This window comes from Halichoeres trimaculatus, unplaced genomic scaffold (assembly GCF_033239565.1).
Source record: "Halichoeres trimaculatus isolate MK-OKI-2021-1 unplaced genomic scaffold, fHalTri1.1 fHalTri1_scaffold_8, whole genome shotgun sequence".
Classification (NCBI taxonomy): Eukaryota; Metazoa; Chordata; class Actinopteri; order Labriformes; family Labridae; genus Halichoeres; species Halichoeres trimaculatus.
The window spans coordinates 30,026,160-30,040,924 of record NW_027437186.1 but is presented as its reverse complement, the minus strand read 5'-3'; the positions used below and the strand labels follow the sequence as shown (position 1 = coordinate 30,040,924).

The following is a 14,765-nucleotide window of genomic DNA, read 5'->3' as shown; positions in this document are numbered from 1 at the left end:
TTGGTCCATCAGAGACAGTGTTGGCAGACGTAGTGGACAGTTTTTATAACTTTTAATCAATCGTCTGATGCTGATAGAGGCCTCTTAAGATAACTTTTTGAGCATTGCTGTACAAACAGTGCTTGGCGGTGAACAGTTTATGGCCAAAACGCTTCCAAAGATGCAACTGAATAATTGGACCCAAGAAGCAAACCTGACTCACTGAGCTTTGTCTTCAAAATAACTGTTGTCATTTCTTATTAAGTGCTTAGTGAGCTAAGATACCTAGGCGTTTGGTTGAAATTTTCAGTCTCAGACAGTCATCATCTGCTATTGCAGGCTATATCTGTCACTGTAGATAACATCACTATCGTCAGATGACCGCTAACTAGAATAAGACATCATTTTGCGGTATTGTCAGCTTTATAACTGACTCTCTGGCTGTGCTTGATTCATGTCTAGTCAAATCAGTCCACAGAAACGAGGATAAAGTTGTTAACATACATTAGCATCAGTGTGGCTAAAACGTTAGGTTCTTTTAGCATTTAGATTCAGCAAGCTTAACAACATGGAAATTTTATACCCCCCCTCATCACAGCAGAGCAGGTGACAGCAACTTTAGGTGACAGGTTGCTACAAAAATAACAACCATGAAAGGTGGTGACGATAGCAGCAATGCTGAAAGTTGTAGACAGGAGAGACTGTCATGGGTGTCAGTGATGAAGCTCTTTTGACCTCTGTTAGAGTGAGGTCTCAAAATAAGCAACCACTTCTGAAGATGAGATCCAAGGAGATACCCTATGTTGACCCCCCACTGGGTGAAACTCACTTGTCTGCTTGCTGCTGCCAATGAGACCAATGAAAATGCACTCTGGATTATAACTTTGAAAGTTTAATAATATATTGGCTTCATTAAGCCATTCTGAAACCTTAGAAAATCTCAGCTTTGGATGAAGCTGCTCTCACAAATTATTCTCACTGCTGTGAAGTTCATGCTGCTTCTAATGGTGGGCGAGTGTCTTTGATCATAAACTCTGACTTGCTTCTGAGCTCATCTACATTTACTGCTACTGTCAGTGAAGATGTTTTTGATAAAGTTGGATGCACCACCCTCAGTGAATATACCAAGAAGTACACTTTTTTTTCTTCTGCCGTCTTACTTGAATCAAATTGTTGAGGATCTTGATTTTTCATATCATAAGACTGACAAAACAGTCCTTCATCTCATTTATTGGTGTATTTGACTGCTTCCATTGATGGTACTTCTGTCTCCAAAGAAATTAACAGTCTCATCTTTTGTTTATTACTGTCATGTTAGCGCCTCCATTATCACATCTGCAGCTCCAATCATTGGTTAAATTAGCTCCCCTGACAGCCAAACCATTGGCTTTAATGACATTCTGTCCGCAGAACTCCCAGATCAATGTCTTCCCAAACTCAGTAGATTCCCTTGGGTTGACCTGTCCCAGCATGTCAGCAATCCTTTTGTAATGTATAAAAATCAGCTTTTCTGCAGCAGGGAAAGTTTATTCAACACTAAATATCAATAAACCCATCTCCAGCCTACTTTACCAATAATTCCCTCGAAGGTCATCCCATAAATTCTCTTGCTGATAGTTTTCATTGCCAATGAGGTGAACACTTTCCAGAAAAAAAATGGTTACCTATATTTATGTTAAAGATTTCTTAAACCCTGTAAGCTAATACTTTTACTATAATCCTGTTTTTATCACATCTTCTTCTCTGACTCCCAGGGATGGATCTTTTACTACACAGGAGTATTTTCAGGCTTCAGTCTGCTGTCTGTTTCCTAGCAACTTGCCAGTTTCCACCACATTGTTTTAAAGAGCTTCAGGGGAGAAGACGGTCATAATTTTATGTTTTGCCTCTGAGATGTCTGGTGCCCGAGCAATTTTCAGCAAGAGACTCCCTCAACCCCAACACAAATTAATAGTAATTTTCTTTGCATCAAGGGGCTCATCATCAATTTGTGTTACAATGGAACATGTCAATCAAAAGTTGCTCTCTTGGAATAAAAATGTCCATCTTGTAATCCACAGACACCCCTTAGCTTTCAGAGGAAAATGGAGTTTCAAGGGTGTCAGTTAGCTTGGTGTGGTGCCAAAAGTTCTCCGCTTTAATTAACAGAATAGAAAACACTCTTAGCTTCATACTCTGTCAGATTTTGAGGCAGTGGAAGGCGGCTCTTTTCAGAAGCTTTTCACAACAGAAGCTGGAAAAAAATAGAGCATAAAGCAGCTAAAGAACCAGCTCTGCTTCTCTGAGTTTTGAATATACAGGTTTAAAGCTAAAATGAAGGTGAAAATTGAATGTGTACAGTAGTTATCTGGTTTTGTAGTAGAGCTGGTTTGTATGCTAAGTACTGATTGGTCCACGACAGAATCCAGAGAATTGAGAATGTCAAATTTGGAAGATACACTGATGTTTGTCAATATATGCCATGCCGCAACTACTGGTGTGAAAAAATGAAATCTACTGCTTTTCCACAAATGGGTGCCGGCCAGAGAGCTACATCATCATGTTCTTCTGTTGTTTCGCTAACCCCAAAATCATCTTTTTAAAAATGGCGCTCTTCCGTGTTTTTACTCTGCTTTGGTTGGTCAATAATCTTGCCCCCACCCCCTGATGTAAGCCCGTAGCCCTGATGTAACGTGGTTCTTTCTGCTGGCCCAGCAAAGAGTTGGTGCTTGCCAAGCACCGATTTGAGAGCCAGCAACCAGTGCTTAGTCTGTGGAAAACCAAAGAACTGGTGCTAAGTCTGGCACTAGCTCTGAACCAGCCCTGGAACCAGCTTGGTGGAAAAGTGGCAAAGAGGCTGAAGACCAGCCTCTTTACCACATCTTCATTGGAAAGTACCTTGGTTGAGTTTGGCTTTTCCATTCTGGGCCCCATTCATGAAATAAATGGTTTACGTATATATTCTACAGTCTGTCTTGTACACAACAAAAACAAAAAACTGGAGTCAGTTGGACCACTTATAATTAGGGTAGTAGCCAAATCAGATGCAGAATGCCTCAGTTAAACACTTTAGTCAGATAGACTGGTTCACCGGCTCGATCAGGAAGACATTCCATTCCGATGAGGAGGGGATGTGTGTGTGCTGATTGTGTGTCTAATCAATAGATGTAATATTCTTGAGCTGATAGTTTCTTCCTGGTAGAGGTAAAGTTATTCTTATGCTGCACTCACACGAAACATAAACAATTGCACAATTTTTTCTGTGTGCATCACATGAATGTTTTGTTTACTTGCTTAATTCACACGTTACTTTCCTCACAGTGTACTTCTTTTTATTACTGGTTCCAGAAGAACAGGTTGAAACACAGGTAGTGTTAAGCCCTGTTTTCGCCATTGACCAATCGCGGGACAGGTCTCCAAATTACCAAAGCGAACCGTCCCGCTTTTTGGTATCCTTCTGTTGATGCAGCAACAGCAACAGCTACTGTATTTCTCTTTCTCTGGAACAAAGCTTGATTGTGCTTTGTAACCAAGAGCTACAGGGCAATCACAAAATAGACAAATTGCCGTCCTGTTTTTCTTCTTTGTGGAATTTATTAGCAGGGTACGCTGTGTCACACTGCATCTGTACATTGACTTCGCATGTAATTCACTCACCCAAATCATTTATTTGTGTTTGGTGTGAACACAACATTTACAGTGCATAACGCCCTGATCAGATGAGACCATGTTTTGCTACATACAGAAACAAGGCAGAAGCAGAAAAACTACACAGCCTTTTGTCCTCCTTTTGCCCAAGATTGTTGGATTTCTCTGTAGCAATGAAACCCCAAAATGAGTCAAATAGACACCCAAAGTGACAGATGCAAACATCGAAAGTCAGAAATGCAAACAGTAGGAAAATATCTCAGGGCAGCAACATCTGTTTTTTGTATTTATTTGTGGCACATTATTTAGTGATGCAGTGACAGCTGTGTTTGTTAAAAGAAACAGGCAGGAGGAACAGTCTCTTCAGATGTTTTTGGTACATAAAAACTGTGGAACAATTAAGCAGGTGTGAAGTTTGTTACATTCTGATGCATGAACACACACATTGTAATCAGTTAAGGTCAAGTTTGACATTCTGATCAGAATTGTTTTCGAGAAAGAACGAAAACAAAATACTTTGTTTTATAAAAATGCAACTAAAAATCTAAAGGACTACAATAATCAATATTGGATAGCAGCATGAATCAGTGATAATGAGTCTCTGTGTTCGTTAAAAAAGGCCTTAGGAAAGACTCTGTCTTTGAATCTATAGGTGGGTTTTTTGGCTTACCTGTAGCGCAGGCCAGAGGGCAGCAGTTCAGTTTCTTTTCACTCAACAACCCCCTCACTGTACGTTTTTCTGAGCAGGTTACGGCCTCTTATGGATTTGAAACATTGCTGCATCTCTTGGATTTTTAAACTGCCTTGCCAAGTTGAGTAATGTATTCATGACCAACAGTAGTAAAAAGTGAGCTGATTTTCAGTCTTGGTTTCCAGATAAGTTTAGGTGAGGTCAGATAAGGTAAGAAGTCTACATATGTTGCCTTTTGTGTCTGCATTTAGGTCTTGAATGTTGCTCAAATGGATGTTCTCTGCAGAGGGGGGAAAAATCCAGTTTGGCACAGTCAAAAGAAGCTTGTTTTGAGCATTCATCGACAACACTAATACGAGAAGCCAGAGGTATGAAAATAGTTCAGTTGGAGGAACATCAGCGTCCTCGAAGGACACGGGAATGAAAGTGCTCTGCTGCGTTTCAGATGTAGAGAAAGTAAAAGCACACAGTGTAGGAACAGGAGTGCTCGCTGATAGAGAGGTTTTCACAAAGGACACATTGTGTGTGTGTGTGTGTGTGTGTGTGTGTGTGTGTGTGTGTGTGTGTGTGTGTGTGTGTGTGTGTGTGTGTGTGTGTGTGTGTGTGTGTGCGTGCGTGTGTGTGTGCGTGTGTGTGTGTGTGTGTGTGTGTTTGAGGTTTTATGCATGTGTTTGTGTTCAAATACGGAGTAGAAAGTTATACATAATGCATCATGCTACACGGGGCTGCACTCACCCTGGGTATCATGAGTCAAGGTGAAATTACCTGCACTCGCACACTGCCCCGTGCTCTTATCGGAGCATGGTAATGATTTCAAGGTGAAGTGGGTCACTGGTGTACATGATAATATATTTAGGCAGACCACTGTTGTGAACCATCTGCAGGACCAACTCAGAGCCCTGCAATTCAGGGGAGCAGCTGGAGAGCTACAGATGGCTGAGGAAGACAGCAGGGTCATGGGGATGAAGATAGACCTGGTCTGTCCTCTTATATATTGGGTGGTAAAGAACAAGCTGATTGTTGATATACTTTAAGAGATGTTTTATATCCAATATTACTGTGATTTAAAAAAATAAATAAATAAAAAATGAATAAAATCCAGATCCTGATCCTGCCAGAAAAAATCCTGACATATTTTCACTGTATTGCCCCCTGATGAAAAACATTTTCCTTGGTCAGAAGCAAAGTTTGCTGATGTTTACGCAGCACATATCACTGCAGAAAACTGACCACTTATCATCTGGAATCAAGAGAGGGACAGGTGAGGTTTAAGTTTTTAAGTTTGTCATGATGGCACAAGGATGTTTTCACAAACCTAGTGACTGATTTTCACAGAAATCACTAAAAGAAATGGTTAAAAAATAGAGCTTGGATATGGTTAATGAATACGTCTGTAAGAGCCACTGGCCCTCAGTCACTTTTACAAAATCCAGCGTGGCCCTTTTTAGAAAAAGTTCGGACATCAGCAGTCAGCCCAGCTACCTAAATCAGTTCTATGCTTGTCAAACTTGCTTCACAAGCTAAACAAGTCGGCTGCTTTTAAACTTGATTTTAAAAGCAACAGAGCAATTACACTTTGTTCACTCAAGAAGAAAAAAAAATGTAGCTTTGCTTTCACACAAAACACTTGTTTTAGAGCCGAAATCATTGTCATGAGACTGCATCTTTCCTGCTTTTGCTCTCCATATGTTCTGTTCTTCTCAGACAAACCAAAGCCTGCAAACAATACAGTAAAGTCAGTAAATTTTTGGCCACGAGCGTGCAATCAGAAACCAGAAGCCTCACTGTACTGAAAATACAAACCCCTGAGTTCACTTCCTGCATCTTTAGAATCTGTAAACAGAGATGAAACAGCACAGAGATACATTTCTTCTTCGTCTTTTTCTCTCTTTTTTTTGAATAATTCAGCACTCTTGAGGGGAAGTTTCTCCAAATACTGACTTTAATAAGTACATTCTGAACCACACTGAGGATCTCCATCTCATGTGCTGTTTGTGGGGTTCAAGTCAGTGTAAGAAACAGTGTGAGAGGAGGAGCTCAGCAGGGTCAGTATCAAAGCTCCAGATGGCTCTCTAACATAGCCAGACAGTGCAGCTCCTCTGCAGTTCAGCTTTGGAGACTTAACCTTATTCTGTTGAGATCACACTCATCTGATGAGGAATACATTGAAATATTCTCTCTGTATTCCTTCTGTGTCAGTGGCTAAGCTAATTAACAAATGTGATCTGAAGGGAAGCTTTGTTTCTGTCCTTCTTTCCCTTCCGCCTGTTTCAGACTGAAACAACCAGAGCACTGAAGAGAGACCCAGACGCCGCTCTAATACCCCCGGCGCTCTCCACATTTGACGTCATCAGCATTTCCCATGCCTGTCAATACCCATTCGGGCACAAAAAGGGGAATGACTCAGCTTAAGAATTTTATATTATTCCTGCCCTCTCTGCCAGGGAGATCAATAGCACTATCACTTCTGTCAAGGAGTGGAGAGCTGAGGCTCAGAGGTGATGTCAGCAGAATAAAGCACAGAGCTGCTCTGCCCACAAAGAAAGCAATTGGATTTAAGAAGCAATAAGTGAGAGTCTTTTTCTTCAGGTTTTTTGGGTTTGATGGTTTTGTATTTATGACTGAGCTGCTCGGTCAATACTGATCGAGCTGTCTTTGGTTACGGTAACAAAATTCATTTGAAGGAAGTGCTACAGAAAAAGGTTTTACTGCCTCACCATAGACCAGATCAGACAGACGTCTCCCAGGAAATGACAACATAAGACATCAGGGTCATGAACAGCAGCATCATATTTCAGTTTTTACCTTTATCTCTTCTTAGGTTTGCATTCAGTTATACACCTTTGGGATATCCACAGTAACCAATAGATTAATTAATCTTAATTGATTTGCACCAAGGGTTGAGACTTTAATATGTTAATGACAGTTAATAAAAATTATAGTTTATTACGTTAAAAAATGTGTCATCAAAAAATTGACAAAAATCACTTTTTTTGTTGCACTCCAGACAACACAAAATGTTTCTCAGTGCCCAAGTTCCTGCTAGGTATGGGTGCCTATCACATTTGAATTGATATGGCACTGATGCCCTGGACCTCGCAATTGGTATCGGCACTCTACAGTACCAATTTTTAGTACTTTAGTGTGTGATTATGTGATACAAATATTGATTTGTTTAATGATAAAATGTAAAAGTTTTTAATTTAACGTATTTATTTCTCAATATACAAACTTGCAACGTTGTGTTCATGTCCAGTATGGAAAATCACCATACTGTACCGTATGGTACCGTATCGTACCGTACCGCAGCGTACCGTTTAAATTTAAGTGAATTAGTACTCAGTACTCCAGACAAAATTTGGTCAGTGTCTGTAAAAAATACCTGATTCAGTATAGTTCCTGGCGTAGGTAGTACAAGGTGACGCATGATATCACCAGGTGAAGACAGAAGAGACAATGTTGCTTGGCCTAGTTGATGGAAGTTTGAAAAAACTGAGTCAAAGTGTGGATAAGAATGTCGTTGTGTGCAAATTATGCAACATAGAGTTTGCAACTCACCAGAGCTAAGCACAAAGCATGAGCCCGAGCATAAGCACAAGCATGTAGTATCACCTTGAAATTTCTTGATAGTATTGTGTTTTACAGGTTTAAAAAAGTCCTTAAAAGCTTGAATTTATCAGTATATCTGTTTAAAAATATAGGTGGTGTATACATCTATTCATTGAGTTAGTTAAAAAAATCCATTTGAATTGAAAGATCCTGCTTCTTGCGTCAATATTGGTATGCGATCAAAACGTGATTGATTGATTAATTAGATTAATCATTTTAATTGAGTCCCACCTTTAGTTTTTAATCAACAAAGACCCAACATCAAGAAAGGTCGAGAGTCTTATCTTATCCTAACCCACTGTAAGAAGAGACCTTTGTTCCACTTAGCAGGTTGCAATGGTAAAAAGAAACTTCCTTAAACAGACAGATATCTCGAGCAGAACCAGACAATAGACAAGCATATGCTAAGAACGTGTTGAGGTGAGGGGGGATGGGAGGGTGGAGGGGTCTGGCAGGTCCAGGTCTATCGACCCAGAAAACCTTCGAGACAAGGGAGCTCAGGGACTCCCAGAAAGAAATATGGTCAGTTACTTCATGGTACATCAAAACAAAAGGTACACATACAACACACACCTCTATGTGATGAATAAGTCAAGGTGTTTTGGATAATTCAGGTTATCTGGCATGGAAAGCTTTTCATACTTCTTGAGGGGCTCTTTCTATCTGCATGGCAGTGACACCACATCAAAACAGAAATATTCACTCAGCTGCTTTATTCATGATCGTCTTGCACGAACTGTTACTATCGTGACAGTCAAAGCTATCATCTCTGCATTTATTGATAAATCATTCTGCTACCTTTTTTGGTTGAGGATTTCTAAAGGTTAAAACCGAACCCTAGCTGAGGAGCCTTTTGATGAATCAAACAACCAAAGCAGAAGAATATTGATTTACAGTCACTCTGATAATCAGGAGAGCTTCAGCAGCGTCATGAGAGATTCAGGGTTGCTCGTGTAACCCTTTACCTCAGGTGGTGCTCTGTTCTCACAACCTATTGGTATCATTGCGTGTCTGCTCTCTAACCTTTTGACTCCCTGATGTGTAACGCAGGTTATGTTTAATGCAAGGCTCCATTTAATGTTACATCATCCTTGTTCCGTGTATTAAACTTGTATTCACATTGACAGCGACATGGCTTTCCTCTCTTCAGAAGACTGCTTGTCTTCCCTGGTTACTCTGATAGAATAGCCTGAAGCATGGCTGGATGTACAGTGGTAATAGCAGCATGTTTTGGGCTCTTAAGTGAACACAGAGACTTTAACAACACGTATATCTTGTTTGATTATAAACAGGATAAGATGTGTCAAGTTTGATTCCAGGCATGTTTTCTTTCTGGGTGATGGCACAGGCCGCAGGATGTGAGCCCGAATGTCAAACAAAGACATAAATAAAGTGATGTGTTTATCTCTTCTCTCCTTTGTCTGAGCCAGTCCTGTTTTCTGACCCTCGACTTCCTTTATGAATGAAACATTGGTTTTCATTCATTATGAAAGAATATTTTCAGTTTTATTTCAAGGGCTTTTGGTATCTTTGTTGCAAAATTGAAAAGAAAAGCAGTTAGTTTAGAGGACTACTTTAGGAAGCCTGTTTCCTGTCTTACAAATTTCACAACAATTCAAACCATGAAAAGTTCATTTTAAAGGTTTTGTAACAATGATAAAACTTCCAGACTTGAGTTCCTTTGTTTTGTATTTTCTAAACGTTTCAGTTTAAAGTTCTCGCCTCAGGAGAGAAAGTTAAGTTCTTGAAGTCAACCTGTTTGGAGGTAAAGTTGTGTTTTTGTGTCTGATCCCCCTTGACACTTGTCTCAAAAGGCACAAGTTCATGTCTTGCTTTGGGCATCAAATGTCGGCAGACTGTCCGAGGTGTGGCTGGACAAACATGCATGCCTGCAGGCGGGTTAGGTACAGCAGAAAGCAATGTCCTCTACAAAGGAAACTGTCCTACAACACGTTCCTACCTTGGTTTTAACGCCTCTTTCAAATTCATTTTAAACAATCCCATCTTAAGAAACCTTTTACCCCAAAAAAGCTGAAATGGTAACACAAAGAGTTCTTTTACTCAGTTATAGAATAAAGAAATAACTCCACTTTCTGGAAATATGTGAGGAGGCTCAATAAAAATGTTCCAGATAGAAAAATACCTGATGCAATATGTCGTGTGTTAAAAAATGCATTAACCAATATCAACCATCCTCGTGTGGAATACTGAAGAACAAACCATGCTTCTCTCTACCTTTGAATCCTCTTTTTCTTCGACTTCACCTTGGTTTCTCTGCTTGGTGGACAAAGATTGATCTTATTTGAAGGCGTAAACATCAGTGAGAGTTAAAAGGATGTTTTTGTGTTTGTCCTGTCTCTTTCAGATCAGTGCACCGTGACACGGTCTTATCTTTTCCTCCACAAGTTCTGGTTCTTCAGCACCATCTACTACTTTGGCAACTGGGCCTTTATTGGGGTAAGTCCAAGGTTGGAAACAAAATGTTATTTTGCTTCAAAGTGAGAAGACGGTTGGTTTAAGTAGAAATTAGCCCCTGTGGGTAACTTTCCTGTAGAGTTAGTTTTTGAGCCTCTTGACAAAATGTAAATCAAAAACCATTTACCTCCGTTTACATAGACCAATTTTTACTGTTTCCAAACAGTTATGGCCGCTTGCAATAGAAACAGTGCAGAGTGCAGTAGCTTTTGTAACTTATGTAGGGACTTAATCAATCAGAAACCACAATTCAAAAAAAGAAGAAAAAAAAAAACTTTGAAGGACAGTCGTTGACTCTTAGTCTTGTGCAAAATCAGTGAGTGGATGGAAGGTTTGGTTAAAAATGCTTCAGAATTTACAGAAATGACAATTCGATTGTGAAATTTTATATCTTGTAGACAAAATCATAGTTTAGACTTAGTGTCAAGTTTGGGTCGATCCTTTCCCACCAATACCCAATCCAGCTTTGAGGGGCTGGATCGGTGCTGATACCCAATACCAGGATCCGATTGAGGCATCCCTACATCAGAGAGAGATTCAAACACACAAGTCACTCAATGTTTAAAAGTAAATTGTCCAGGGGCATGTTCAGACTGTGAAATATTGAGACATAATCTTGTGCCAATAAACCAGAAACATTCTGAAACCAAAGATGAGCACAAAGACCACTGAGTCTGAAACTTGGGTCATAATAAGGGGGGCAGAAAACTGTGTCCAGATAGAGAAAAAAATATCAGAATATGAATCTTTAAGTATTGTCAGTTTAATAATTATCAAAGTTTTTAGAATGATAATATACCGTACTTTACTGTGAACATGAAATCTGCTTCTTTAAACTTCCTCTTATTATTTACTCTCCATATAAATAGATTTTTGCCCAAAACAAACTACATAAAGTCAAAACGTGATTAGGAATTTTATCAGTTGATATATCTTATTCGCAATCAAACACGAGGTTGGACAAAAAAACAGCTCAGAGCCACAGATGTCCCTGGTGTTTCAGTAAAAAGTGTAACACTTTTAACTGATGACTGGCAGCTGACAATCACTGACATGTTCAGCAGGAGGTCTCTAGTTAAAATGGTCACTCCTAACTCCAAAACACGTGTTGCTCCGTCACAGTTGTGATCCTGTCAGAATTCAGTGGAACTTGGGTCCACGGTGGAGTATTGTTATTGACAACCGACCAGAGAACAACCAGACATTTTAATTCTGCAGAAAGCCTGCTCCAGCATCGTGCTGCTAACAGGCTCCTCTGACTCCTACCCTGCAGCAGTGTGAGAAGAAAAACAAAAGAACCCCAAAGAAATAATCAATCTTGTCTCTGATGGTCTGTTTTCCTTTTGCTGGTTTTGTAAAAAGCATCTCTATTAATTTCAGTCTGTTTCATAACCAACTAAAATCTCCTCACAGCAGCTTTAATGTAATTTTTAGTAAATGGTGATAAAAAGTAGCAATAACTGTTACTTAGTGCCCTTTGAAGAATGAAACACTTGAAGAAACAACATCTATGAAACATTTAATTTGCTCCTAAAGCAGTCGAGGAGTATTTTCTTCAGGGAGTGTGAGTGCAGAACCACATAATGAAATTTCTTCTCAGAAAAAAGGTTACTGAAAATGATTTTCCAACACTGTGCACAGCTAATCTCCTCAGCAAACACTTAATAGCCTCCATCCAGGTGCTGTTGATGCGTCGTATCGATCGGATGATCCTTATGAATTATTTCCTAATGTGTGCTGTTGTATTTGTTGTTTTCAGGCCTTCCTCATCGGCCTGGTCGTGTCCTGCTGCAGAGGGAAGAAGTCTGTGATTGAAGGGGAGGTGGAGGCCGATGACTCAGACCTGAGCGATGATGAATATGTGCACTGAAACGTTCCTACCATCACTTAAAGGGACTAGAAAGTACAAATTCAGAAAGAAATAAATGGATGTCCTGATTTAATTTATTGCTTTGAGGGAGTGATTGCAGTGGTTTTGAGTTGACACTTCCCTCCCCTTAATGAGAGCTCAGACCGATCGTTGTGTCTTTCTCAGTCGATATCGGGAATGAGTTTGGGATTCTGGGAGCATCCTCCAACTCAATCCCTTCTTGAGAGAATTCTCTTATCAACAGTTTGAGACTGACACAGATTGGTCATTTTTCTTCTGCTGCATCCAAAACTTTATGTCTGAGCTTTATTTGGAGACAGTTTGGACGTAAACTTACTTTTGAGCACTTTCTAGGCCCTTAAATGGCGACTTTAAGACAATATCTACTGTTTGACTTCTTTTTAAGATGAAACACTTTAAAAACAAACCATTGTGTTTGTTGTCTGACAGGTAATTGGCATAAAATGATTTTCAGGTTTCCTCAGAAACATTTTCAAAGTTTGTTTTGCTGGTGTTTGTCTGAGGTTAGGTATTCACAGCTAGACGGCGTGCTTTGTTTTATTACTTTAGTTCTTTGTATCCTCAGACTGTTTTAAGTGAGTGTTACTGTTCTTCTATACCTGCACTGTGTGTGAAACATTAAGGACCAATTGCAGCTAAGGTTTCCTGGTTTTTAATGAAATGGGGTCAGCAGCTTTCTCACGCTTTGTTGAAACACCTAAAGGAAGAGCAAGCAAAGATATGGATGTAATTTTCTTTAATTATGTTGGTTTTTGCTCTGTAGTTCAGCAGGCTTGTAAAAAACATGAATGGCTTGAGTTTGTTTCTGTGTGTTGCAGTCTTAAGTGTGAAAATGAAAACATAATGTTGATTTAAATAACAGACTGACTGAAAATGTCACATCAAATTACAAACTTATGATTTGGAAAAAAGACTTTAGTGCCTCATGACTGTTTGGTACTACGATGGGCACACACTGCTGTACATGCTACTCTACTTTAGCCCCACAAATATCAGCCTGACTCTTCTTGTGAAGACCATCTAGTCTCAAAGAATGCTACTGTTGATGCTGTGTCTGTATTAATCAAAGAAATAAAACCAGTTAAACCCCCAAACTGTCCCTGAGATGCACGTCTTTATTTCCAGTTACTCCCTCTTATCATCCTCCCTTTCTCCCCAAGTGTTGAGTTTGCGCTGTGGCCTCAAAGCAAGAAGGTTCCTGGTTCAAAACCTGGAGTTTGCATGTTCTAGATAGTCTGCTCACCTTTTGAACAAACTACGCTACACTACAAAGTTTGATTGTTGTCACCTTTCAAAAAATAAGAAATGCATACCTTGTTGCTTTGCATGCTGGGAAAAATGTCTTGAACAAAGAAAAGTAAAGTCAGAAAGAAGATCTCTCTCTAAATCAAGCACACGCCGCGATGAGAGTCATGTCTTTCTGACAGTTTGTGATAGTGCTCATGGGAAATGGAGTCCATATCCTGGAAAAACAACAGCCCTCATGGCTCCTTTCATTTACATAATATGCAACAATAATTTGACATGAACAGACAGAGATTTTTAGTAACGACTCCAATCACAGAGGCAATGAGGAAACACATTAATATCTTTTATAGATGTATTTCAAAAGCTAATGAAATTTTATTGTTAGGAGTTCTTCTGGGGCGCTACCCACCTGGGCCTGAAAGTGTAAAAGTTAAATAAAGTTGTTTGGTTGACCTTTTTCAGGAAGCAGTCATTATAAGAAAGTCTGTTCAACACTCAAAAAAGGAAGAAGAAAAAGGCAGTGTTCTATATGTCATTTTTATTCTTTATTCAAACATTGTTTAAAACATTTGTGTATCATTTATGTGTTCCTATACAACCTCTAGACTATTTCTTTGCACCATAAGATGCTGCAGCCTGAGCTCAGTTTGATAGGGGAAAAAAATGACTCTATCAAGTTTTCAAACTTTGTGCAGCTTTATTAAAGCCCCCATTCTCTCCTGATGAGTTTTATTTCCAAGGAACTTATCTGAGTAATCTTAAGACTAATTCCAGGGTCAGGACGCTCCTTCTCTCTCTTAATTCAATGGAAAGAGCTGATTTTTCTCCTCTCAGCAGGGGGTGAAGGTGTCACACTGGATGTTTACCCAGGATAGTCACTTCCTCTTCTCATGTCAGAGACAAATGTTGGTTTGTAAGTCGTCTGAGCCAAAACAAAGGTTCATGATTGATGAGATGGTTCAAAGTTGATAAAGTTCATCTTAGATGAAGTTGTTCTCTGAGGTGATGAGACACTTGTTAATCTGTGGATGTGTTCCCTTCTTTTCTTTTCTTTTCTTATCTTTTCTTTTCTTTTCTTTTCTTTTCTTTTCTTTTCTACTCTTTTCTTTTCTCTGCTTTTCTTTTCTTTTCTTTCCTCTTTTTTCCTTTCTCTTCTTTTCTTTTTTTTCTTTTATTGCCTCTCATCTTTTGTTTTTTAAACGCTAGACTTGGTGATGTACATATCCGCAGGCTCCGATGCCCACA

The 14,765-nt window shown here is 39.4% G+C and overlaps 1 protein-coding gene across 1 annotated transcript in view; it reads left to right on the top strand.

Moving 5' to 3' along the window:
* lmbrd1 (LMBR1 domain containing 1) overlaps positions 1-13,360 on the top strand; it is a 75,894-nt gene extending 62,534 nt beyond the window's left edge. The window contains exons 15-16 of the mRNA XM_074676567.1: positions 10,272-10,363; positions 12,141-13,360. Coding sequence (XP_074532668.1) covers positions 10,272-10,363; positions 12,141-12,251 — 203 coding nt within the window. The 3' untranslated portion in view covers positions 12,252-13,360. The remainder of the gene's footprint in view (positions 1-10,271; positions 10,364-12,140) is intronic.
* The last annotated feature ends 1,405 nt before the right edge of the window (positions 13,361-14,765 follow it).